Here is a 25,157-nt window from a genome sequence, read left to right as displayed (position 1 = left end):
ACTGCAATAGACAGCCAGGGGTTCAGACAGTCTAGCAGTATAGCGAGATCATGGATCTGCCTTCTTAGGTCTATTCATACATGGCGAGATCACCGCAGTTTGATTCCTGGGATAGGAAAATAATTGTGAACCTCAGTCTGAGGTCACTTAAAGAACTGTTTTTGATATATTGCGAGACCATTGTACCAGGTACTCATTTATTCTTATTACATTGGAATTGCACAATTATAAAGCTAATCATTTAAAGATATACACAATACATTCAAACACTTTGAGAAAATGTGAATCCACTATTTGCTGCCTACAATCAATTCTTTGCCCTGAAGAGGCTGGGCTAATCACTTACAAGAATTAGGACCCTTGATGCCCAAACTCAAGTCCTTGATTCAACGTCCCTTTACTCCCCCTCTTTCTTTGTTAATTGTCTTATGGCGTCTTGCACATGTTTTAGTGTTTGTTGCAATGTGCTGCTCGTAATTAAATTGGATACTCTAGCACGAGTTTATATATTTAGTTGTTATGTACATGTCAGTTTATAGAGTTCATGAATTGATCGGTTCTGTGTTCCATGTTTTGATGCAAACCTTTTGGCATCGATTTGTGTATGTCAAACTTGGAGCTAAGTTATTTTTTTCTATTTGGAAGTTTTGTTGTACATTTGTTTCTTTCTTACCACAAACATTGCACATATATATTGATTAACTATGCCTGTGTTTAACGTTTGTATGTGATTAAATCATGATGCTCATTGATGTGTGTATTTGAGGCTCTCCAATTTGTGTAAAAGTGTTTTTTCTCATTTCTTTTGCCATTAAGCATCCCATGGCTTTCTTTCACGGTTTAGCCCAGTAGGGGATGGATCTGCCTTTGCTCCATGCTATTTATCCCAAGCCCTCTACAATTAAGCTGTGAGGGTGTGGGGGGGTTTGTGCCTTCCATTTCGGTTTCATTGTCATCATTGTGTGGGTAAACAACATTCATCAGATCCAGGAGACTCGTCCTTTAATGCAGGACATGGAACACAACTTCACTGTGCTACTGAATGTAATGGTCATCGTCCAAATACAAGCTGCTCAGACCATGGTGAAGAAAAAGATGTAGCCCTGTGGGGAGGGGCGGGGGTGGAGAGAAGGGGAGGCAAAGAGTAGAACCTCCGGTTTTGACCCATCAAGGTGTTCTGAAATTGAGGACGCCATTTTGTAGACGGAAAAGAATAGACCAGAGACTTCTTGGAATGAAACATTTATTTTCAGACATTAGTGTTCATAGCATTGGTTTTTGCAGATATTATAGTAAGGAAGCCAGCAGATATGAAACATAATTGAGCAGGTCCACACTTTGGACAGCACAGCTGCACCGTGTTCAACAACCACTACAGATATCAGAACAATGTTTGGCTTGCTTTTGGATACATTGGTAACGGCTCCTCCCCGCAAATAAAACAGTGACTGACAGAATACCAATCAACAATTCACATTTTATTTCATTAATAAATATAAATACATGATCTATAGTATTTGGTTTAAAAAATGATACAATGTTAACTGTCCAACAGAAAAAGAACATTATCACAGGCAATGATAAACAAATGTGAATAAATTAAGGAAGACACAGCTGGTGAAAAACAAGTTTGTTTAAAAGGAAATAATGCTTTAGAGGTGAAATCTTTAATTATCACTAAAACGTGAACTATATCATTGTGTGCATGGAAAGGAGAAAGACGGTCAATGAATTGGGAACTCACTGTGGTGTGTCTACACGTCACCTGCACATCATTCTTTAAGCAGCATCATGCAACAATCTTAGTAAAAGCCGCGTCGACTGGTCTAAGTAGTGAGGTTGCGTACAACAGTACCAGACTCTTAGAACTCCGATCTCAGACCAGTTTAAAGGATTGCAGACTGTCTTATTAGGGGTGGGCCACAACATTTGGATTTTTCCTATTGGAATTCCAACTGTAAAATACGATTATTTTTGCATAGGCAGGAAGGAATTTCTGCCCATGTTTCACCAAGTAGGTACGTATTTCACCCTTTTTTTCCAATGTAGTTGACGCTGATTGCAGGACCTTCATTGGAAAAACCAGACCTTGTACATACATGATTTTGTGCAATAATGTTATTCATACTTTCTCCCAAATACCGACCCACAAAATATCTGTTTTTAAATTTGAAAAAAGTGTTCAATTCGAAAAGGGGTTTGAAAAAGCCTTTTTTAAACATAAAATAATAAAAGAATCAATGTAAAAAGTAAAATCCCATTTCATGCCCAAAACTAGTTGTATGAGTTTGAAAATGACAATACAAATATTTGTCTAAAAATAAACTGTAAACTAACATTGTGTAAACTGAAAATGTTCATTACTTTCTTGGTAATTATGTTTGGACATCATTTGTGAATGCACCCAATACTTTAGTGTTTCAGAATACTTTTTCTTTTAACTTAACTTTTTTTAATAGTGTTCCCAACAGTGGCAACATTGGATCTTCCCATTACAATTCTAGAATGGCAAGGAGGACAATACTGCATGTTTTATTTCAAGAAAGCAGAAGACTGGCCATCCCTTTCATATTAAAACCCAGGACATAGAACGCGTTCTATACACTTCATGAGACACAAATTAATAGCAGAATATTTTGTGACGTTTACCGTTTAGGTAGTGCCACCTGAAAAATCTGTCACTTCATCTATTGATGCACAGCGAGAAACCCATCCCCCCGACATATAATATTTGCATATTCTAATGTATTTGTAATGAAGAGAGAGTTACATTGCGGCCCAGTGAGTAAATGCACTTTTCATAGCGTTTGATCAATGTCACATGATAAAGCAAGACAATGCAAAAATGCACTTGTTCGGAGGTGTGCGGGATATTTCCCAGCAGCCCCACCCAAGTTTTGCAACTGTGGAAGGAGAGACATTTTAATAATATAATTTTGTTCAGATATCAAACATTTTGTGCAAAACAACTAGTATATACAAAAAAAAATGAGTTCCTTCGGTTTTGAGCAATTGTCCGCTTTGCAGTGAATGTGGGTGCACCAGCGTGAGGGTGCTCTCAACAAAATTGTGATCTGCGAAAAAATCCCTTTAATCATCCAGAGGTCTCACATCGACTTTGTGGCTGAACTCCATCCCTCATCCATTTGCCCAAAAATGCTGACTGGAATAAAACATGCCCAATGTTAGTTCACAAGGCAGTTCTGGAGTGTGTTGACTCTTTCCCTAAAGTCGCTGCTATGAGTAGGAAAGCTTTCAGTGAGAGAAATCGGCACATGTGTGTTTCAGAACCTCTTTTTTTGCAGTGGCATAGAGAAATCATTAAAGACCCACAAACACACTGCCTATATGCACCTCTCCACAACCGTTCACGGCATATGCTTCCCATCCCCTGATTGTGACATCATGTCACTCAGTGCCTTTTCTGCTGGTTTGACTGTGACCAGTGTCGGTCGTGATTTCGCAGGAGACAGCGGTACGTGATTACAAACATTGCCCTTCAGGTTTTAGGACAGATAATGGTTCACTTGTGACCAATGTCCTTTAGGATTTCATACGAGACATCGGTTCGATTGCAAACATTGCCCTTCAGGTTTTAAAACCGATAATGGTTCAATTGTGACCAATGTCCTTTAGGATTTCACACGAGACAGCGGTTCGTTTGCAAACATTGCCCTTTAGGTTTTAGAACAGATAATGGTTCAATTGTGACCAATGGCCTTTAGGATTTCACACGAGACAGCGGTTCGATTGCAAACATTGCCCTTCAGGTTTTAAAACCGAAAATGGTTCAATTGTGACCAATGTCCTTTAGGATTTCACACGAGACAATGGTTTGATTGTTGCCAGTGTTCTTCCGGATTTCACAGGGGATCAGGAATACTAAGAATGTGTCGGGCAATGTAAATTCCATGTATACATTGCCCTAGTTGTTTTTACACAGGAAGACAAGGATTCCAAATTCCGAACAAACTGGCGCAGTCCACCAAGTGCCACAATCTTTTTGGTTCTTTTCAGGTCTGTTGTGCCTACGTATGATCTCCATTTTGTTGCCCGAAGGCCTTCTTGCCTTGCTTAGTGAGGGAAACGTTGGTCTGCCTCTGTGTTCCTCCTATGGATTATATGACTGGTTTCTTCTGTGCCTGCTGTGTCCCTCTAAAGATGCTGTTCTACAACTCTGCACTCTTTGCAATCACAAAAGGGAAGCGAGATCAGGAGTTCCTTGTGGGTCATGGTGGCCGAAAATGTTGGAGGTCTTCTCACAGAATTCCTAGAGCCGGACAACAGCTAAAATACATAGTGCTCAGAGATGCCAACAGGAGTCGCCACCATGATGCAAGCCTACCTCAGCAGACCAGGACCCACCAAGATGGACAGAGAACTCTACGGACACTATTCTGGTTTCACAGACTTGGGTAAACCTGTGGTTATACGTAAATAGAAAACAAATATCTACAATAAGTCACAATTTGGGGTACTCCCTTCATATACTATTGGATGGGCTGGATACAAAAATATGTGAATTTAGCTAAACATGTCATAAAATAAAGCTAAGCCCTCCAGAGAGGAGTGAGTAAGCACTGAATGGGCCTTGTATTCCTTCAATGAACTTGCAGACACTCTTGCCACGTGAGCTTCCCTCTTTCCAATCACCATACCTAAAATGAAAATTACAACCAGCTGTGCTGTGATGCTTGGCTCCTGCGGAAATTCCGCATTTCCAATGTGGCACTAACAGGAATTTAGGTGGGAATAAGGTAGATAAACACAGCCTCTAAGGCGCTACTCAGGCTCTTATTCTATATGGCAATGTTGCCCAGCCTGGATTGCCAAAATGTCTACTGCTTTCCACCATTCACAGTTTCTATGACACACTGAACTGGGTCCTTGAAGATTGGTGTGCTGCTTCGTTCACTCGTTCCCTTTTTTCACAAGCAAGCCCTTGAGTGTGATGCATTTTCACGGACTGTCTGTTGCATCATGGTGCGATCCACCAATTTCCTGTTTTAGTATCGTTGGTCCAGATATTCTAAAACCTACTCAGAGACATTATAGGCTCTGTTTCGATATTCAACAAGTGTTTACCTTACAAGAAATGAATGATTAAATGTTCAACTACCTACAAATGATTATGCAGTTGATAAATTGACATTTTCCAATAATTGACAGAAAAATGGACAACTGACGCCATAAGGCCCAGTCACATACAGAATTTGTCAGTCTCTGATATCAGTGCTTGCTGTGCATTTACCATTGGTAAAATCTTCATAACTGGCTAAACCATAAACCTACGCCTCTCGGCACGATTCACTTCATCATCTGCCCAGAACTCTTTATCAGAGTCCATGCGCCATCTCTAAAGGTGACACAAACAGGAAATACCTCATCACTTGCTGCTCACAGCAGCATTTCGTTTCTGTAAATGAGATGGCAGCAATACCCTACATTAAGACATTTTGACAGCATCTATTTTACAAACTTTGCCAAAACGATATCTTGGAAAAAATCAGCCTGTCTAAAAGTTCACACTGAAAATTAAAAAAATATATATTTAACAATCTTCAAATAAAATTTCCACTTTGTAAATTTCTAAGTTAATTTTGAATATCCACAAATTCTGTGGAAGTTTGCTCTACCCAAGTCTAATCCGAACATGGGTTTTCAGTGTGAGCGGATGCAAGTGCAGATGGATGCTGTCTGCAGATGGCAAAGGTGAAATTTGCATTCACAATAGTGCACTGAAAAAACCGCAACTGAAACCTGTAGTTATCACGATTGGAATGGCACAGACTCGTTTAGCCAGAGATTAATTCCCTTAAAAGAACAAAACTGTTTGCAGGTGGTCGGAGTTATTTCAGCAAAGAAGAAGAAAAATAATTGTTATTACCATTTAAGAATTCCCCCAAAAAGGTTTACTAATATAGTGTAATCATGTATTTATTTTATGTTGTTGGGCAGGCAGTTCCGCATCGGAGCACTGCAGACAATCTCTAGGCTTAGGCCCTAGGCCTTACATGTTAAGTTCAGGCAACATGCCTTACACACTTATAGGTACATGCGGAATTCTGCAAAAAGGCTCATAACAGCATACTATGATTTTCTTTCTTAGTTTGGGGGAGACCACCTGAGAAACTTAACTAAAGCTAATTTGTGTATGTAAACAAAGGGCAGACACAGAAGAGCTTGTTTACACCAGTTATTATCCCCTTTCTTCCCAATAACTGCTGTGTATCTAATGTATTGTTCTCTTACTTAAGAGTGGCAGGGCAATCACAGCCAGATTAGGAGGTCGCGTGGGACACTTCAACAGCTTTGAAGCCATCTGTTAATACTTACGGATCTCCACATGAATGCTACAGCCATTCTCAAGTCATATGCGGAATGTAAATTGTTCACAATAGGACAGCATGCTTCAGGCCTTCCGACAACGGCATGGTAGTTCTTTCGGAAAAAAGCGTTAGCGGGTTTCCCGTCTTCCATAGACTCTGGTGGGGGCTCCCCAAAAGAATTCTGCAACATGTGTAAGGCATTCCAAGGACTATTAAACTCTTGGCAAGAATGTGCCAACAGATCTTATGCCGCCTAAAGAATTTGAAGATTTATCCACCAGAAAAGCTCAGCTAGTTCCAGACCTTCAAAGGAATGCCTAGGATTCTCAACAAAGAGCCACCAAGGATTGGGCATTGTAAGGAGTTCTTAAAGTCTGCGGTAAAAAGTTGCACTTTCAGGCTCGAGGATAACGAAGGGCCCGTTCTCTACCAGAAATCTCCACCAGGTTTACCCATCTCCCCAGTCACGTAAAAAAAGCTCTGACGAGAAAGCGCCGATCAAAAAATTTCCTCTGTTCAATGTCTTCTGTAGAAAATCAAGAGCTTTTAACAAGACAAGGCCACCGTTTCTATTATAAGGAAGGTAAGAGATGTTCACTTTATAGAATGTGTTTTGCCTTCAGAACACAGTTGAGAGCTTTTTTTACCAGCAAGTTTGAAGCGCATATTAAGGGCTCTCCGCTCAAAACATCTAGCATGTACGATGCCTTAGGAAGATTGGGAACAGTGATCATCTAGAAAATACCCCTCGCGTGGAAGACATTCCCCCGTTCCATCTCTCCAGTTTTCACCACTAGCCAAGTCAATCAACCATCACACAGTAATAACAGCAAGTAATTGAGGATTTCTTCTTCATGCAACAACAAAACAGGTCTTCCTGATCTCGGCCCTGATTCATGGATTATTTACGCCAAAAAAAAAACAGGATTTGTACGCCATTCTGCCCGCAAATCCCCATTTGTTAAACAGGGATTAGCGGGCAGAATGGCACACAAATCCTGTCTTTTTTTCGGCGCAAACAATCCATGAATAAGGCCCCTCGTTTTTCTTCACAGTAGGTTAACACAGACATAGATGGGCCCAGAAACCGGAAAGCCAGGCTTCGTACAAAAGTCGCATACGACACTGGGTCATGGCTCAAGTAGCAGAAACATAAAAGCTGTGACACTGTATTCAAACTTTGTTCTGCCTTCAAGCCCAAAAGGCTAAATTTCAGAAAAGAAAACTGGCGTGTGAGAAGAGGCAAAGTTAGTGATGGTCCGCCTTCTTTTTGATACGAAAACTCCATTTTAAATCTGAAATCCCCTCAAGTTGGCATTGTAGCACATTTTCCACATTAGTGGTACATTACGCTTTAGATTCCGGAACAATGAGAATGAAGAAGGGGATGGATGTTTATGACACAAAGACTTGAAGCTTCCAAGGCTTTAGCTCCAAAAATAAGGGGCTATTGGGATGTGATATTTCACACTTCGGCTTAACAATACATTATTTGTCCATCAACAATATAAATAACAGCTGAGATGGCTGGATCGAGGCTCATCACAGGCCGGTCTTCCCAAAAAAAAGGTGAGCTTGGCTGATAATCCAGGAGCCTTGGTGTGCCAGCTGTTTCCCACTTTCTGCCAACACACGCCTCCGTCTCGCTTCTTGTGGGTTTCTTTACAGTATGTACAAAATACAAAAAGAGCGCGCAGACCTGCAGGGTGGAAATGAAGTCGTTTTGCGACAGACCACAGAGTGAGCAAAGAGGCTGAAAAGAAGAGAAGGAAAGGCCGCTCAGCCCAGTCAGACTTCTTCTGTGAGGATCACCATGCCCTTTGTTCGACAGCAGTACTTTTCGCACAGTTTGATCAGTTCCGAGACAATGAAAACAGAAGAGGCCAGCCCGGTTAAAAACAGCAGATCTAACAAAAAAAGGAAGAAAAAGAAAAAACATCAGGAACAAGTTGTGCTGCGAAAATAACTCATTGTCGAAACTTCGGTCATGAATATGATCAGTGTGTGGACTGCTCCTGCACAAAATGTTGGAGGTGTAGGACTAGCATTTGGAAGCTGGTGCTAGTAAATGCACATGGTCTTCCATGAAGCCGCCCAAGATCTAATGGCACCTATTAGATCTTGGGCGGCTTCATGGAGGACATGTGCATTTACTAGCCCCAGCTTCCAAATGCTAGTCCTACACCTCCAACATTTTGTGCTCTTGAATTGGAAATGCAGACACGTTAGCTTAAACATGGGCCATGCGGGCTTGGAGTGTTCATGGAACTGATGTGAAGACTACCCTCTGGGCAGATGTATGCTTGGATCTGGGTAGCTCTTCTTTGGAAGGAGCGGTGGATGCTAGTGCAATAAGCATGGCACACATTAGCACACGCAGGACCTAAACCTCTGCTCGACTATGCCTCTATGTTGATGTGGTGGGGTCTACACACAATTGGATTCGGTGCCGAGTTTAATTGGCTCCCCAACAAATAAAAGGAGCATGGTTTTGATTATATTTAGGGGGGGGAAATAGTTCATTAAAGACTATACTATATACTTGAACGGTCCGTGTGTATACGGATACCTGCAATACACATCCCGATTCATAAGAGAACATGATTTTAAATTCAGACAAGTATAATGCCGGTTACTGAAAGTTGGAGTTGAGACATGTTTTAAGCATGAACAATCAATGACTGGCTGGTTCGATTGAAGGTGAGCAGGTATGATGATATTTCGCGAAAAGAAGCTTTGACCAAAATATATTGCATGCAAACTATATTATTTGCAAACGGCTACGCATGTGCAAGGATGCGCCTTGTTTAGAATCCTATAGATTCAGATTTCCATGCACTCGGGTCATTCAGATGTAGCGTGCCCTGATTGGTTGCGCCTGCAACAAACAGACACGCCATGAAACGGAATGGTGGAGCGGGAATGGTTGAAATTGGGGCCCCTCCATTTCAAGAGTGACCAGCATGATTCCAGGTCTCCACTACATATTTATATGCATTTTAGAGATCTCCCCAAATTCAGCGCTGCAATCTGCCGAACCTGGGTTTCCTAGCATTCATGTGGCTGCTCCCTGATCCGTCTTGGAATGGCTGGGAAGATTTCTGGGTCTTCCTGGTGGCTATATCCCTGTGCTCAGAATGATCTTGCCAAGTAGATACTGAATACCTTAGTCATGCCCTTCTTTTCTAGCGAGTCACAGATCTTTATTGAGGACTAATTCTAAAATGGCGTCATCATCTATCTGCAGTTCAATCACTGACAAGTGCCTGGTTCTTGCTTAAGCTTCATCAAGTGACATTTGATAAAGTGAATATTAATTTCATCAGCTTTGAAATATTTGTGAATATAAATGTACTAAATTCGAATCATTTATATCGAACAGGGTGCATTCTGTGAATTTGCGAATATATAAACTTGTACATGTTAGGCTTTAATTATCTGAAATACTTGTCTAAAATGATCAATGAATTGTAATGTTCATAAATGCATTTAAATTAATTATGCTATGGACCTTGGTCAACACAAATGAACATGGAGCAGCTGTATGCCCTTAACAGTATTTTTAAAACACACATATTTTAACTAATTGCATGTCTTTATTTCGCCTTTGTTCTGAATTGTATCAACCTATTGCATATTTGTCTTCTGCAGCTTATGAATTATGACACATTTAATGTGACCCATATGCTCCATGTACGTTTTATGGATTTAGATTTCACTATTTGGACAGGACATGAAGCACATTGATTTTCAAATTGTTTTACTAGGAGATTAAAGAAATAACTGCTACCTATTTCACTTTGATCAAATGTAACATTTTGAATCAGTATGGATCACATTTTTAACTATGATTTTCTTTGCATAATTTTAACAATATGCACATTTGCTTCAAACTGGATACCAAATGAAAGCTTAAAGGGTTACATTGTTGACATAATTAGCAGGGAGCTAGGTGGAGGGGTGGATATAAAGAGTCTCACAGATTAAATGAAACTGTTAGAGAAATTATTAATTAGGATCATCTCAAATAGATTGGTCATATATTCATATGGCTATGGCAATTCACATATTAATCAAGCATGGGGTCCTTAATATGAAAAAGTGGAAGGTGACAGTAAATAAAACAGAACATAAAATTGAAAAAGTAAAAGGAACTTCTAAATATTACACTTTGTCACATATTCTAATTTTTAAAGGATTAAAATCAAATTGATTGTACATGTTGTAAGGAGAAGGTTAGGTTAGTGTCCTATAGACTGAGGTAGGGTGACAATGGCCCTCATTACGACCCTGGCGGAGATCGTGGTGCAATATGCACCATGGAGCACGGCGGAAAGCTGCCGATACCGCCATGGGGGTTGGCGGATTTACCGCCCCATGCCGACCTTGGCGGGGCGGTAAATCCCCATTCCCCATTTTACCCTTCCCCATTCCCATTTTTGCCCCATAGGGTATAATGGGAGTGGGGAAGGCGTTAATTACGCCACCGTAAAATACGGTGGCGTAATTAACAACAAGGTCCCGTAGCGCCATGGATTTCTCCGCCTGGAAAAACCAGGCGGAAAACGGCTCCATGGCGCTACGGGAACTCGTAGTAGGGCGGACGGGTCCGCCGCGAATACCGCTGGCGTAAACCCACTCCGCCAGGGTCGTAATGAGGGCCAATGTCAAGCAAAACACGTTCTCAACTATTATAACCAATCCTTGCAGCGATGCAGGATTGGCCATCACTACTGACAAATACACCTGAAAAATTGCTCATGTGGCAATTATGTATTAGTTAAGTTGTTGGCAAAGGGGGTTTAAGTAGTCCTATCTAAAAGGCCTGACTCCACCCAGCACAAGAACGGAGGTTCAGAGCAGTTTATAGCGGAGAAGCTCACACTGACCAGGCTACGCAAGACGTGAAGAGAGGCAGTGAGCACCGGCAGGGCAGAGTCGTCAGTGGATGGGCAAACATATAAATGCTATCAGATACATATGAACATCCTAAATGAGAGAATGGGCAGCAGGGCAAAAAAAAACAATGGACACAGTAGCATCACACCCCAAATTAAAAGGCGTTTGAGGACTCAACAATAAATCATAGGTACTCTTGCAAAAAAAAATCACTCATTATCCAAGTCTCTTGGGCGGTGAGGTTCTAGTCTGTAGTAAGGTTTTGCAGCTACAGTGATGGGTGCACAGGAAAGATCAAACTAGGATAACATCTTGATCAGGATTCAAAATTGCATGCTGCCAGCAGGTACCTTAGTTCCTGGCTAGTGGGCCGGTTGGGGGTAGTAAAGGAGAAGGCTGGTGGATATGGTTGCCAAATTACAGAACAATTTCTAATGTTGTATGAAACTATGGAGCATTCACACTGGTCCTCAAGCCACACAGGCTACTTCAATATTAATCAATCATGCAGCCACTGTTGCCGTACACGTACCTAGAGCGCCCAGGTTCTGAGTGAGGAAGACCTTCTGCAGTGGTGGTATGTAGATGACAGCCAGCTGCCCCAGGATAGACCCCAGCACCGAGTACAGGAACATACGGTTGCTGAAAAGGCCAATCTCAAATATGCTTTTGGTCTGAAAAGCAAAGCATCATTTTGGTCAATCACTAAGAGGCGGTATTCCAGTGGATAACGGCACACAAAGGACAGTCATTCATTTGATTGCAGGAAACAATTAGGGTTGGCAAAATGTGTACGCAAAGATAACAGAGGCAGCGTATCTTTGAGGTCTAACATTCATATTGCAGCACTTAGAAGGGAACCAAAATACTTATCTTGTGCGGTTTGCACTAGTAGACAACATGAGTATTGTTCACCAACTTGGCTCAACAGCATTTTGACATACATCTGGCTTGAGGTCACACCCAGAACATCTCCTTAATCACTGTTTGAATCGAGTTGGGCTGTAATTTAGACACCTGGACTGGTGAAGTGAAAAGCATGTTGCCCAGCAGGGACTAATTGAAGAAACCACTTACAAAAATGTAATCATCATTGAACCATCAAAAAATAGGACATTTTTTACAATCAGTTCAGTTTTGAACTTAGGCACCCGGTTAAAGAATACTTCAGATGGACCTCATGTGCTGCCAAGTCTGGGTTTCCATTTGGCTTAAAGGGGTAGTTCGGTCAGAAATGTTATTGGCCCAATCGATGAGGCATGTATTTTAGAACATACATTGATCATTCTTAAAAAAATAATTCCAATGCAATTTACCTGAGTTTTTCTCACTTTAACACATGTGAAAATGATGGGTTGGGTACTGCCATCTTGTGCTAATCTTATCCATTGATCCATCGCCCTAAGTTCAAGTGGCCTTGTGGCACTAATTCAGATCACCCGCCCCTAACGCTGACATCACTAGATGCTCACGATGAGCTCTGCCTATTTTAATGTTAGTGGGCAGCATAGCCAAACATACCCTGTAATCACCAAAATCATAACATTATCCAACGCAGAACCAGGAACAAACACACACATCCACAACAGATGCAAATCCTTTGTTTCTTTTCACAAAAATGATTAAAAATGTTTATTTGGAAGAAACCGGCAATAATCGGGAGCGTAACAAGTACTTTTAATTTTGACATAACGGTGAAACGAGATCATTAAGCCCACGAAAACATGGGTCACTTTGTACAGCTAGCGAACATTGCATGGTTCTCATTTCTTGTTTAACTGTGAACAGTGATCTTATAATGCCGATTCCAATCATCGATCGATGAATCCCAGGCTTTGTATTCTTTGCAGAAAGTTGTCATCTTCCTTCATCGATTCCTGATCGACACACATGGCGTTCTATTACAGAGAAGAAATTAGTGGTTTAAATTTCAAATGCAACACTTTCATATCAGCACATTTTCAGAATCTAAAGGCTGCCATGTTGCTCCTTATTGCTGCAAACACAAAAGGAAAGATTGGTGTCTGGCCATCGTCCCAGATAATGGTCATCACAGATGCGTTGTTCATGATTATTGTCTAATTACAGTTGAAGAAGCCGTCGACCGGTAAACTGTACCCATGACAGGCACACATCGGTATAATATAAATATGTAAAATCGAGAATGCAAAAATATATTTCAGTACCAAATTTATAATTGTATATACAAAGTACATATTTGTTAACTATCAATTTAAGTTACAATTAACATGTACAATGTCTATTATTCGCGTCAAATTGAACATTCACCCATCACATTAATCATGTAGCATACAGCACACATGCCAGTCTCAGTTGCATAAATATTATTTCAAACTTTGCTTACATTGTCTCTTATGTTTCTATTCTCCCAATGTGATGGATGACCAACTACTTCCAAGGACATATCTCAGTAATAGAAACGTAATGTTCCTATGTAAGTTTTCAATATAGTGAATCCAATCAATTCTTTGTGGACATTCGACACATTTTGTCCTTCAAATGGTTAGTGCAGTGGATTTGAGGACAAATAACAATGTTACCCTTCCTCCAGTGTGCACAGCGTGTCGGAGAGAGTTTATTTTTAGGGAACACATGCCACAAAAATAAATATTTATGACAAGCTGTGCTGTGATAAACAACGAAATATTTGCATTATCCCACATATGAAAATATGTACTTCCATTTCAATGCTATCAATGTGCCTGGTCCCACAACATTTATGTATTCTTTCAAAGATGACCCTAGGTGAGGGGCAGGCCGGCTCGGATTTCCATATACTTCAATAGGGCAATCCCAGAGAAAAAGAAAATGGTGCGCGGCAGTTTATTTGGGCCAAAGTGGGCCACTTCTTTTCTGGAATAAACAGAGTTCGAAAGCACATCAGGAAAACAGGCTTTTGCATTTTGAGCCCAATACGACAACTTCGGCAATTATGTCAATTGGTTAAATAATTTCACTGTTGGGACTATGCAACCTATTTCAACAGTACTCTATGCACCTAGTACCCAACACCTAATAAGTATGTATTGCTGTTAGCTAAGTAGCTGTTCGCTCCCACCATCAGTGCAGATTAAAATCATATAAACTAATTTCAGTAATCATACTTGACACAGAGATGGTTACATCATGAAATACAGATTCATGAATATAGATGAATGAAAAGCAGGAGGTAATATATAGCGATGGCACAGAGGGACCGGGAAGTGGGGGGAGGGGTGACTTCACACGAGGCTGGGTCGATTGTTGCACCCAAGGCAGCATGTGCAATGACCAAAAATAAAAATAAAAAGAAAGGTTTAGATCACTAAAATTCCCGCATACCTCGAATGAGTGCAGTTTTGAAAGGCTTACTGGCTTCTCTGTATATTTATTCCAGCAATCATATTGATTTCTGCATTGATGCAGGCACGCCTTGTTGTCCTGCACATGGGCCTCCACAGTAAGATGTAAATGTGCAAAGGCCACAGGCGCATATTCATAGTGTACATTGGCAATACATATTCGTTCTCTCGTTATTTCAATATTGGGTAACACTGTAACATTTAAACCTTTGCTCTATTGCAATCGGTAGCTACTTATGATTCCTACTTTGCAGTGAGGTTAGACTTCATTTATTGGATTGATTCTAATTATTTATTGATTATTTGTAAAACGCCTATACAAAAAATGGTGTTTCAATTCACCACAAGACAAAAAAAAGGAGGGGGGCAGGAAAGAGAAAACCAATAATGATCCTACTAGGACTTGTGTCATTCAGATTGTGCAAGAGCAGGAACATGCAGGGGGGGAGGGAATGGGCAGGGGGGAGGTGTAGGTCGGACAGAAGGGAAAATGCTATGTTGGGAGGGAGGTGCAGGGCAGGAGGCGGCATACAAGTGCAGTGGGGAGGAGGAGGGGAAGAAGAGGGCCAATGGGGCTAGGCAAGTGCTAAGGGGAGGCCAGGTGACCAACATGCAAAGCGCAAGGATGGAGGTCGACCAAGCTCAGTAGGGATGCACACCCCAACAGGCTTGTCAGGGGAAAGGGGCCCAGAAGAGTAAGTGCAGGTTGTGGGGGGGGGGTGGGGCAGGAAGACAGGGTGCTGGGGTATACTGGGTGAGGCGGGCCTGGTGCCCTGTAGAGCTCAGAAGGAACGAGGCAGCCAGTCAATGCAACAGTGGGGGGGCATTAGCATGGGGGGAATGAAGAAGAGAAAAGTTTGGTCTCCAGACTCTTCCAGAATTTATGGACATCAGGCAGAAGCCCTCCACAGTTTCCTCCTCATCGCTTCCCTCCCATGCCCTTTGCAACGCAATGGCCACACACTTCACTGCCAAAACTCAGGGCATCCTGAGCACCCTTTCGTCCCCCTCCCCCTCCCCTTAGCCCACCCCCTTGGCTCCTATGGCCTCCCATCCTTGCTTTACCTTTCTCTCCTCCTTCTCTCCCACCACACCTGATGAGGCCACCAGAGTTGTCTGCTCCATGAAGGTCTCCTACAAACAGGTTTCCCCCTGCTCCTCCAGAACCATAAAGGACAATGTTGGCTCCCTTGCCCCTGCACTTGCTGCTTTCTGGAACCACTATTTTGCTAATCTATCTTTCCTCTCCTCCCTCAAGCACTCCCATGTGTGCCACATCCTGAATTGTCCAGCCAACTACTGCCCCATATCCATCCCCCCCTTCCTTGGGAAACTCCTGGAGAAGCTGGACCCAGCACACTGAACTCGTTGGTTGCCTCCACAACCATCAACCTGGATTCTGAATATCCAGAGGCACAGAAACTGCTCTTCTGAACACCTGTGAGGAACTGCTTGCATCTCTTGATTCGAACTCTCCAGCGGTTCTCATTCTACTTGATCTCTCCTCTGCATTTGATACGGTCAACCACTCCATCCTCATAAAAGGACTCCACAATACCCTAGTTATCTCGGTGCGGGCACTAGACTGGCTGACCTTTTTCAGTAACCATCTGCCCCAGGTTATTCTGGGTTCTTTCTCCTCCCCCACCTCTATCTCCACCTGCAGCATCCCCAAGCACTCCAACCTCACTCCCTGGCTGTTTCACTACCTTTCTCAGCTTGCACACCTAATTCCCACCTTCTCCCCAGACTTCCAGTGTTGTGCATATGACACACAACTCTTCTTCAAACTTCCCTCTGATCCTCTTCTTACTTCATCCATCATTCCTGACTGCCTATCTGCCATCCAGTCCTGGTGTACTTCCAATGACGTCCTATCAGGAATCCTGCTGCCTCTTTCTGTCCCTCACTCGGGCCATCTTCTATGGGTTCTCTCCCTTATCCTTCATCTGAAGCCACAAACCTTGGAGTCATCTTCGATTCCTCCCTTTCCTTCATCCCTCACATTCAGGACCTTGCCAATAAATCCCACTTTCAACTCCACCTCCTCAAAGGAATTCTTCCTTTCCTCACTTTCCTGAGAAACTCAATCTCTCCAGATCTCTGGTTCTCTCTAGGCTAGACTACTGCAATAGCCTTTTCCTTAATCTGCCCTCTTATTCTCAACGACCCCTCCAGCAAATCCAGAATAGGGCTGCTAAGCTTATCCTTGGCCTCAATCCCAGGGACCACATCTCTCCAGCCCTAAAAACTCTACACTGGCTGCCGGTTGCTGCAAGGATCAAATTTGAATCGTCTGCATCATCCACAAGGCTGTCAGGGGCTAGGGACCACACTATCTGCAACTTACACTAAATCCTCTCCCTCCAGATCTTTAAGTTCCTTGGGCACCTGTGTATTAAGCACTTCACTAAACAGTGAGCTGGTGGCTGATTTTTTCCTCAGCAGGCTCCCTCCTATGGAATAGCCTCCCCCTTCCTCTTTGTTTTGAGCCGGATCTCTTCAAATTTCAGAAGCTCCTTAAGACTTGCCTTTTCATCTTCTCATTCCCTTCCTCCCTCCTCTGATAAATCCCAGAGTTGCTGAGATTGGTGACCAGAGCCCTTATGTGCCCTCCCCGGTCCTGGCCATTCACAACCAATCGCCTACACCCTCCACACCTCCCAGCACTTCGTTTTGGCACACACTGGCCTTTGTCACCGCAGGCTTGAACTTACTCATTTATTGGTGGCTGACCACTCCACCTAGGCACTTACAGCTGCTCACTCCCTAGCACTCCCCTCTTGATACACCTAGCACTTACCCCCTACTCCATCATCCCTTCTCGCTCTGCACTTGCACGTTCTGAATGCTCACAAGGTTTAGTAGCTCAGTTTCTATCTTTCCTTGTTGTATTTGTTCTTCATTCCAATATCCCCTCACTGTTGTCCTTTGGGTGCTTTGAAACAATTTACTTGTTGTATAAGCACCTTACAAATGCACAATAAATACAATAAATAAATCAAATAAAGCCAGAGAGGGACAGGGAGCCTGTTACAGAGGGATGTTCCTGCCAAGGAAAAAGATCTACCCCCACACTCTCTGCTTGGAATAACATCTGATCTGCAGAGAATTGCAGCTAGATGACCGAAGGTCTCTGAGTGGGAGGTATTTAGGGAAAGAGTCTGATGTAGTGGGGTTCCAGAAAGCCTTCTGGATAATGCAGAGTGTCTTGAACTTGATCCTTGCAGACCACCTGGAGCCAGTGGAGATATTTTTGGGCTTGAGAGATGCAGTCCCTTGGCTTGAGGCCAAGGATAAATCTTGCAGTCCTTTTCTGGATTAGTTGAAGGGGGCAAAGGTAAGCTTTAGGTAGATTGAGGAAAAGGCTATTGCAGTAGTCCAACCTGGTGAGGACTAGAGCTCTGGGGACATTGAATTTCTGTATGTCTGCTGATTCAATGTTCTGCTTAGATTCTTCAACTATTGTGAGTCCATTACAAAACAGGGCTCGAAATTAGGATAGGATAAGCAGGATTTACAAGCAATGCTTGGGTATCCAGCAGTAACTGGTCAATAGGAGCTACAACTATGGAACAAGGAGCTAGTTTATAGCATTACATTAGTTGGCCTGTAGAGCCATAAGTAGCTCCCGGTAACTATTTGTTTTAAGCTTACCAGTCTCTTAAACATTTGATTTGAGTCACATACTTGAAATAATCAGACTGATATTCATTGTTGCAATATAAATCAATTATATTGATGGCAATAAATACAAAATTGAATTTATAAGGCCTATCTAGAGCCATTACTTCACAATCAGTAATTAATTAAAAACACATTATTTAACAATTACATCTCAAGTGACATACTATTCCATTTATTGTACAATAAAAACAGTTTCCAAATATTGTGTAAAAACTTGAAACTGGCTTTGTTGAACATTGTGAATAGAGACACACATCATTTAAATCTTGAAGTCAACCTTTCAACAAGTTCAACCTCTTTTGCAATGTTCCGTGGCATAGACTGGGCCCTGGAAACAAAATCTGGATCAATTCCATTTGTTTGCATGGCCAGCACATTCAATGTCAGAACCTTCACAAATTCTAAATCCAGCTGCCAGAAGATTGGCTTTGCCACCCACTGTTTGCTTCTTTTGGTAAACTCCTTGTTGTAATGAGGCATTTCAAAAATTCTTGCAGTTTTTGCTTGTTCACTTCCAACATTCACGTTGCGTGCAATGTAAGAAACTCATGGTGGCAACAGTAAAGAGAGACACAAGTGATCACAGTTAAAGGGTGTTTAATAAACTGTATAAATGGGTGAGAAATGCACCTAATCTAAATCTAAAACTAAGATTGGAACACGCTTCAACCATCAAAATAATAATAATGCAGTCCTAGTGGCATCTTGTCAAATAAAAAGGGCCTATACTAAAAAACCTATTGCCAGTCCTTATCGCTAAGTTACAAACATTAGTATAGGATAGTGTTCACAAGAAAAGAAAGAAGTGTTCACAAAAGGATAAGTCAGGATGGTATGGAGAGGTCTTCCTTCCCCATGTTTTTAGCATGGGACAAGGCAGACCTCTGGAGCACAACACACAACTGGCCTTTTCCAGCACAGTGCTAGTATTCTTCTCAGCGATATCAGGATCTTCGGTGGTCAAGTCTCTTTATACAAAGTCTCTTGCCCAGAGAGCCTGATGTATCAAAATAACAAAAACAAAAAGTCCATCTTCGCAACCTTTTACAATGGGTGATAGCTCTTCATCCCGGGATTCCCCTTCAACTGGGCTCCGATCCGCCTTAACTGTTAGCATCCCTCCTTCAGGTTCACTACAGCTTCTTTACTCTTAATACTTTCACCTGTAGTATTCAGGAGTCGTAATGTCTTTTTAAACAATCTATCCCAGTGGGCTTCGCTCAACTGGGTTCACACTGTCCAACACAATGTTCATGGGTGCGTACCGTTCACGCCAATTCGCAGGCATCCCTCAGTCTGGTTAACATTTGCCTTTGCTTTTTATATACTTTATTGAAGTCCGGATTATATAGCCCCAGTCAGGCTTTCCTTTTGGAGGCTGTACAATGGGTTTTTACTTGAGCCTAATATGACCACTTTATCCTCTTACGATAGGATCTCCTATGGCCTTCTGGTATCTCTAGTTTTAACAAAAAGTGTATTGGGCAGCGTCTTTACAATAAGCGTCCCATGGCACCAGACCACTCTGCAGCGGTCATCCCTGTTTCACAGCAGTTCAGTGACACGCCAGTGGTTTGTTCAAAAGTTATTTCATCCATTATCAGGTTGCCATTTGCATCTTTTGCTCAACACAGCTCGGTCCACTATCGGGTCTCTCTCCGACTCACCGGCTGGGTTGAACTCCTGGCAGTTCTTGTCTCGGGAGTCAAGGACGGTACCACTGTAGCAAGTGCCTCTCTCTGCCTTGACTATAAGTGTAGGAGGGCCTTGTGCACCATTGGTATCTGTCACCACACGCCAGCTGTAGTTTCCGGTCTTACGATTACTTTCACAGAGGTTTCACAAGCCTGGTTCGAAACGGTCAAGGGCACTTCCCTCCTTATCGTCCTCTATGGTCTCATTGCCTTTCCCCTCCACTTGAATTGCCATCCTGGAACTGCCATCTCCTTGTGCGTGTTGCCTTGCTCATAGTGTGCTCTCGTGCTCGACCTTTTATCCCTGTGGGGAAGGGAAAGGGCCGTCAAGCGTGTGTGGTTATTATCAATTGCCTGACTCTGCCTGACCCATGTGTTGGGACATGTCGGGTAAATGGCTTTGGTGTTGGTCTGTTTTCCATGGTGTGAAAAAGTGTTCATGGCGGAAAAGAGGGGTGGGGGGTAGAACTTTTGAATATCCTACAGGGTAGAATGGGGAAGAATTGTTATACGGAAGGGGGTACTGCACCTCACCCATCGGTGTCCCACTTCCACTCCCCAAGGATCCCAATCCAGATAATTCTCCCGCACTGGTCCACACCCAGGAACTGGATCCAATAGCGGTGGCCGTGTCCTTGCCACCTGGATGACAGATCCCTGGGGACTAGTTATTGAGACACCTTCAGATTTCTCACAGTGGCTACCAGGTCTATTTGCATTCCTCTGGATTGCAGAAGTTGAGTGGATTTAAGGAAACCATATTTTTAATGGCAACACAAGATGTACAGTCAGATACTTGCATGGCGACTGAGCTCACTATTTTTTTGGTTTCCATGTCTTGGAAGTGATAAGTGCAGTATTTAGCAGAAAAACCTGGACTGTCACGTTGTCCATCACCAGCAAGCAGGGGTCTTTTGCCAGAAAGAGTATTGTCCATTGACATCTGTTTCAGTGTCAATGCCTGGCTAAAAGTGTGTAACAAGAAATCCTTCTGATATTTTTAGTACTGCATTTTTTAAAGGAACTTGAGTCCCAAAAAGGTAGAAAAACTTGAAAAATGTTACTGTACGTTGATCTGCTAAACAACAAAGTAGATGAACAAAGTACATTTCCAGCAAGCACTTTTCCAAGTATAGGTTGAGCAGACCATGAAAAGGAGTTATGGTGGTGTACACAGCTACCCTTGATCTTTAGGTTTGTGCCTTTGACTACACGAGTAAACTTCACCAATGGCTCTCCACAAATCCTCCTATGCAATTTATGATCACAGTTAATAATTTTCATAATCTCAATCAGGCAGCAGTCAAATACAGTGCATTTTGGTTCCTTTAATAGCAAAACGTCCAGAAGTATGGTAGTTTGCAATTCCTTGATGGTGGATAAGTCCACAACACAAGCACAATCGCCAATCAGTAGCGCAGATGCTTCAGTTATTTAAGTGTGTGATATTTCCAATTTGTCCATATTTATTGTGGAAACAGGGAACATTGTCGGTTTCTTAGCATTTTTTTAGAGGGTGTGGATTGTGTGAGCGGTATTGCAAGCAATTCTGGAACATCTTCTGTGTTGTTGGTTTCTTCTGGGTGACGTTGTGTGCTGTAACAATGATCCAGGGTTACTTTCCATGGATCACTGCTGACATTCAATTCAAATTCTGGCCACTGGACATCAGCTTCACGACTCAGAATCTTGCGAGGACCATGCTTAGCCTCAAAATGTAGCTGCTCACAAGTGACAACGGTTTTGCAAGCGGCATCATTAGTTTGTGTAGTTGTCCGAGTCTTTATGCTCCTCTTGTTCCTATGCCTCTTATCGAAGAGAATTTTTTTTTCATTTATAGCACACACATAGAATATATGAATTACAAGAAAATGTAATATCAATGAAATAACTGATAAACAACTTATTTTGTTAAAAAGAAAACCCTTGTTTTCTGAATTCTTCTTGAAACAGACAAATTGGATTTGTTAACCACCAGACCAAGCTGAAAAATAGCATTTTGAAATTGTATAAACCTTGAAATGTGCTCTTCCACTATATAATCAAATATAAATATAACAAAATGTCACTATGGAAAAGATCAAAGCATATTAAACTTTACATCACAGTTAAAATGGATAACTGATATTTTACAATATTTTATGCATACCTCTTGTCCGTGTGTCTCGTCAATTTCAACCGATTCAATAGTACGTTCCTTGTACACAACAAATTCAAAGAACATTGATAAAATTGTGAAACAATTTAATGTTAAAATCTTTGATCTAACAAAATACATCTTGAGAAAGTCGCTTTAATGATTGTTCACCTTACAATATCAGTTAAACTATGTAAAAAGATATGTTTAATCGTCTGAGTAACATTTTTAAATTAGTTTTGACATACAGTCTAACACAGTCTACATGTAACATTTTAAAAAGACCTGTTTGAAAACTGTACCTGATAACCTACAGGGATGTCACAGGCAGTTGGTGCTAGATCATCCTGTAAAACACATTGATTAACTTGTGGCCCATTTAAGGTGTTGTAATGTTATTTTGTTTCACCGATTCAATTTTTCACTTAGCAGCTAATGGCCTTCCTGCCCCTCTAATAAAAACATGCACCTTTCACATAGTGAAAGGGTCTATGTTATTCAGTAGCAAAGTACATTTTTCTGAAGGATTACTTTCATTGCTGCACGTGTTTCTGCAATATACACATTAAGGTTATTTATTTATTTTTTACATTTGTGTAGGACACACACAGCCCTTGGGCATTGTGGCGCTGTTACTTGAAGGGAACTTAGTTACATGGAAGTGCAGGTAGGATATACATTTACATGTTCTACATTTATACAATTTGAGCACAGGTTATATATACATTTTGCAGGATACATAATTTTACAGCATGCAGTCATGTGTGGTTAGTACAGGGGTTGGTCAAGCAAAGAGTATGGTTTTCATAGCCTTTCAGAATGCCATGTGTGATTCTTCAGCTCGTAGTGGTGGTGGTATGGAATTACACTGGGGATGCTAGGTTCAGGAAGGTAGTACCACCTGCTCCAACTCTTGTTACCAAAGGCACAGTGTGCATGTTTGAGTATGGCATTCTAGTCAGTCATAAGGAGGTAGAGGGGTGAATCCTTTGTGATAGGTAGGCAGGTGCAGTCAGGTGGATGCACTTGTGGGTCAGTGCCAAGGTTCTGAATATTACCCGTTATTTTATTGGGAGCCAGTGGACTTGTTTCCTGGCGGCAGTGATATGTTCCCTTTTGGGGATGCCTAGAGCTGCACATAGTGCGCTGTTCTGGATGACTTGCAATTTTTCAAGGTTTTAGCAGATGTCCCCAAGAAGAGCACATTGCAATAGTCTAGCCTTGAGCCGGTGATAGCTCTTGCTATGTTGGTGCAGTTCTCCTTGGAGAGGAATGGTCTAGCTGCATTGATGAGCTTCGCATGGTATGCTGCAGAGGAGGCGATTGCAATAACTTGCCTAGTCATGGATAGGTTGGAGTCCAGGTAAACTCCCAGTGTTTTCACTGATTCCGATCTAATTGATCTTGTTTATCTAATGCTTTGCAATTTGCTGATAGTATTGCAAATTAGCAACAAAAAGTTATCTAAAATGTAAACATAAAATGGTTGATATTGACAAACAAGCCTAAATGCCAGTTTGTATCAAAAGCTAATATTATACATAACAATAATCAATATGTTTTAAGTCGAAATTGAACAAATACATATTTTGTGTAGTGCATCTGAAGGAATATTTTTAAAAAATTACTTGCAAGGCGAGTTAGGTTGCTGTTGACTCCGGAATAGTGGTCGATGTAGCATCACGGTCCATTATTTGATGCATATATTTGTTGGTATTATAATTTAGACCACATCAAAAATGGTAAAAAAAGGTTTGTGTGCAAGTTGCTTTACCTTACCATTAGGATGTTGGACGTGTCTGTGGTGTTCTCGATGGTAACGGTCCATAATTCCATCAAGGCGATAAAGACAGACATGGTAATTAAAAATAAATCTAATTTTAAAGGACGCGATGCGAGTGTGTGTTTGGAGAGGCTCCCATTGCACTGAACTATTTGAGTATCTCTAAAGTAGGAATACACAAGTAATGTAAAGTTCAAAATGTACAAACCACAATGCATCATGTCACAAAGGAACCTTGTGTAATAAAATATCAATGGAAATATTCCCCCAAAACTGAAAACCATTCATTATGTTACCTGTTCACATACTATTTCAATAAATTGAGTGGTCATTTCTAAGACATATTATACAGGCAAATTTAGACAATGTTAAAATACATCTAAAAAGTCAGCATCCAATACTTACCTGGGTCAGCGTGTGCTGAAATTCAGTTGGAAACTCATTGGAAAGTAATTAGCAAAGGAGTCTGGGGCTACACTTTTTGGTGTACTGCGACTGTTCGTACATATATTCTGAGAAGTGCAAGCTGCAGATGCGGAATCGATTGCCCCTCATGTCATTCAAGACATCCTTGGACTCTTCTTTCAATTTCAAATACTGGAAATCCACAGCTAAAGAGCCATTTTCTTATTAAAATTAAATCCTTTGGATATACATGCAGGACTGTACTCTGACCTTTAGGATGGCTATTATTAATGAAACCCAAAATGATACAAGAGGGCATGGTTCGATTGTGCCTATTATCTGTTAAATATAAATAAATATTACTATTAAAAAGTATCAGTGAGTAAATCAAGTATCATGTTTCTTTGATAATAAAAACAAATGTACTTTATATAAAATAAATGGCACCCAAAGCAAACATGCATTGAAAACATGCACTACGAAAGATTACATTTGGAATCAATGTAATGTTATGTGCTAATTACAGATGCGTATGACGGTTGAAAATGTTACAGACTTGTACATTGAGTATAAAACAATAGAAAGGGGCCTAGCAGAGAACGTTAATACTACAGAAAACAATAGTAAATGTTGACTTACTGTTATTTAGAGGAACAGATGAGCCTACTCAGCAAGCAAGATAAAAAGTGGAGAGCTGGCTATATCCATTGTCGATCTCGCAGATGTTTTGTTTAACTCCCACAGTGTTTATAAAGGATTAAAAAAGTAGGTGTGTATGTGAATGTCTGATGTGTTTGTTCACAGACACCAGGCTTCTATGACAATGTTGGACCTTCTCAATCCCGCCAGTGCAGCCCCCCT

General features: G+C 41.5%; 1 protein-coding gene across 2 annotated transcripts in view; it reads right to left on the bottom strand.

Annotated features, from left to right (window-relative positions):
- Nucleotides 1-1,226: 1,226 nt before the first annotated feature.
- ATP2C2 (ATPase secretory pathway Ca2+ transporting 2) overlaps nt 1,227-25,157 on the bottom strand; it is a 565,565-nt gene continuing 541,634 nt past the window's right edge. The window contains exons 26-27 of one of the 2 annotated variants that reach the window (XM_069636231.1): nt 11,761-11,902; nt 1,227-8,236 (exon numbers count right to left, since the gene is read on the bottom strand). In XM_069636231.1, coding sequence (XP_069492332.1) covers nt 8,118-8,236; nt 11,761-11,902 — 261 coding nt within the window. In that variant the 3' untranslated portion in view covers nt 1,227-8,117. Of the gene's footprint in view, nt 8,237-11,760; nt 11,903-12,887; nt 13,127-25,157 lie in introns of those variants that run through there. The other variant, XM_069636233.1, reaches the window with a different exon arrangement.

Source organism: Ambystoma mexicanum, chromosome 1q (assembly GCF_040938575.1).
Source record: "Ambystoma mexicanum isolate Mex_15411 chromosome 1q, UKY_AmexF1_1, whole genome shotgun sequence".
NCBI classification, from domain to species: domain Eukaryota; kingdom Metazoa; phylum Chordata; class Amphibia; order Caudata; family Ambystomatidae; genus Ambystoma; species Ambystoma mexicanum.
This window is presented reverse-complemented; position numbering and strand designations above follow the sequence as displayed.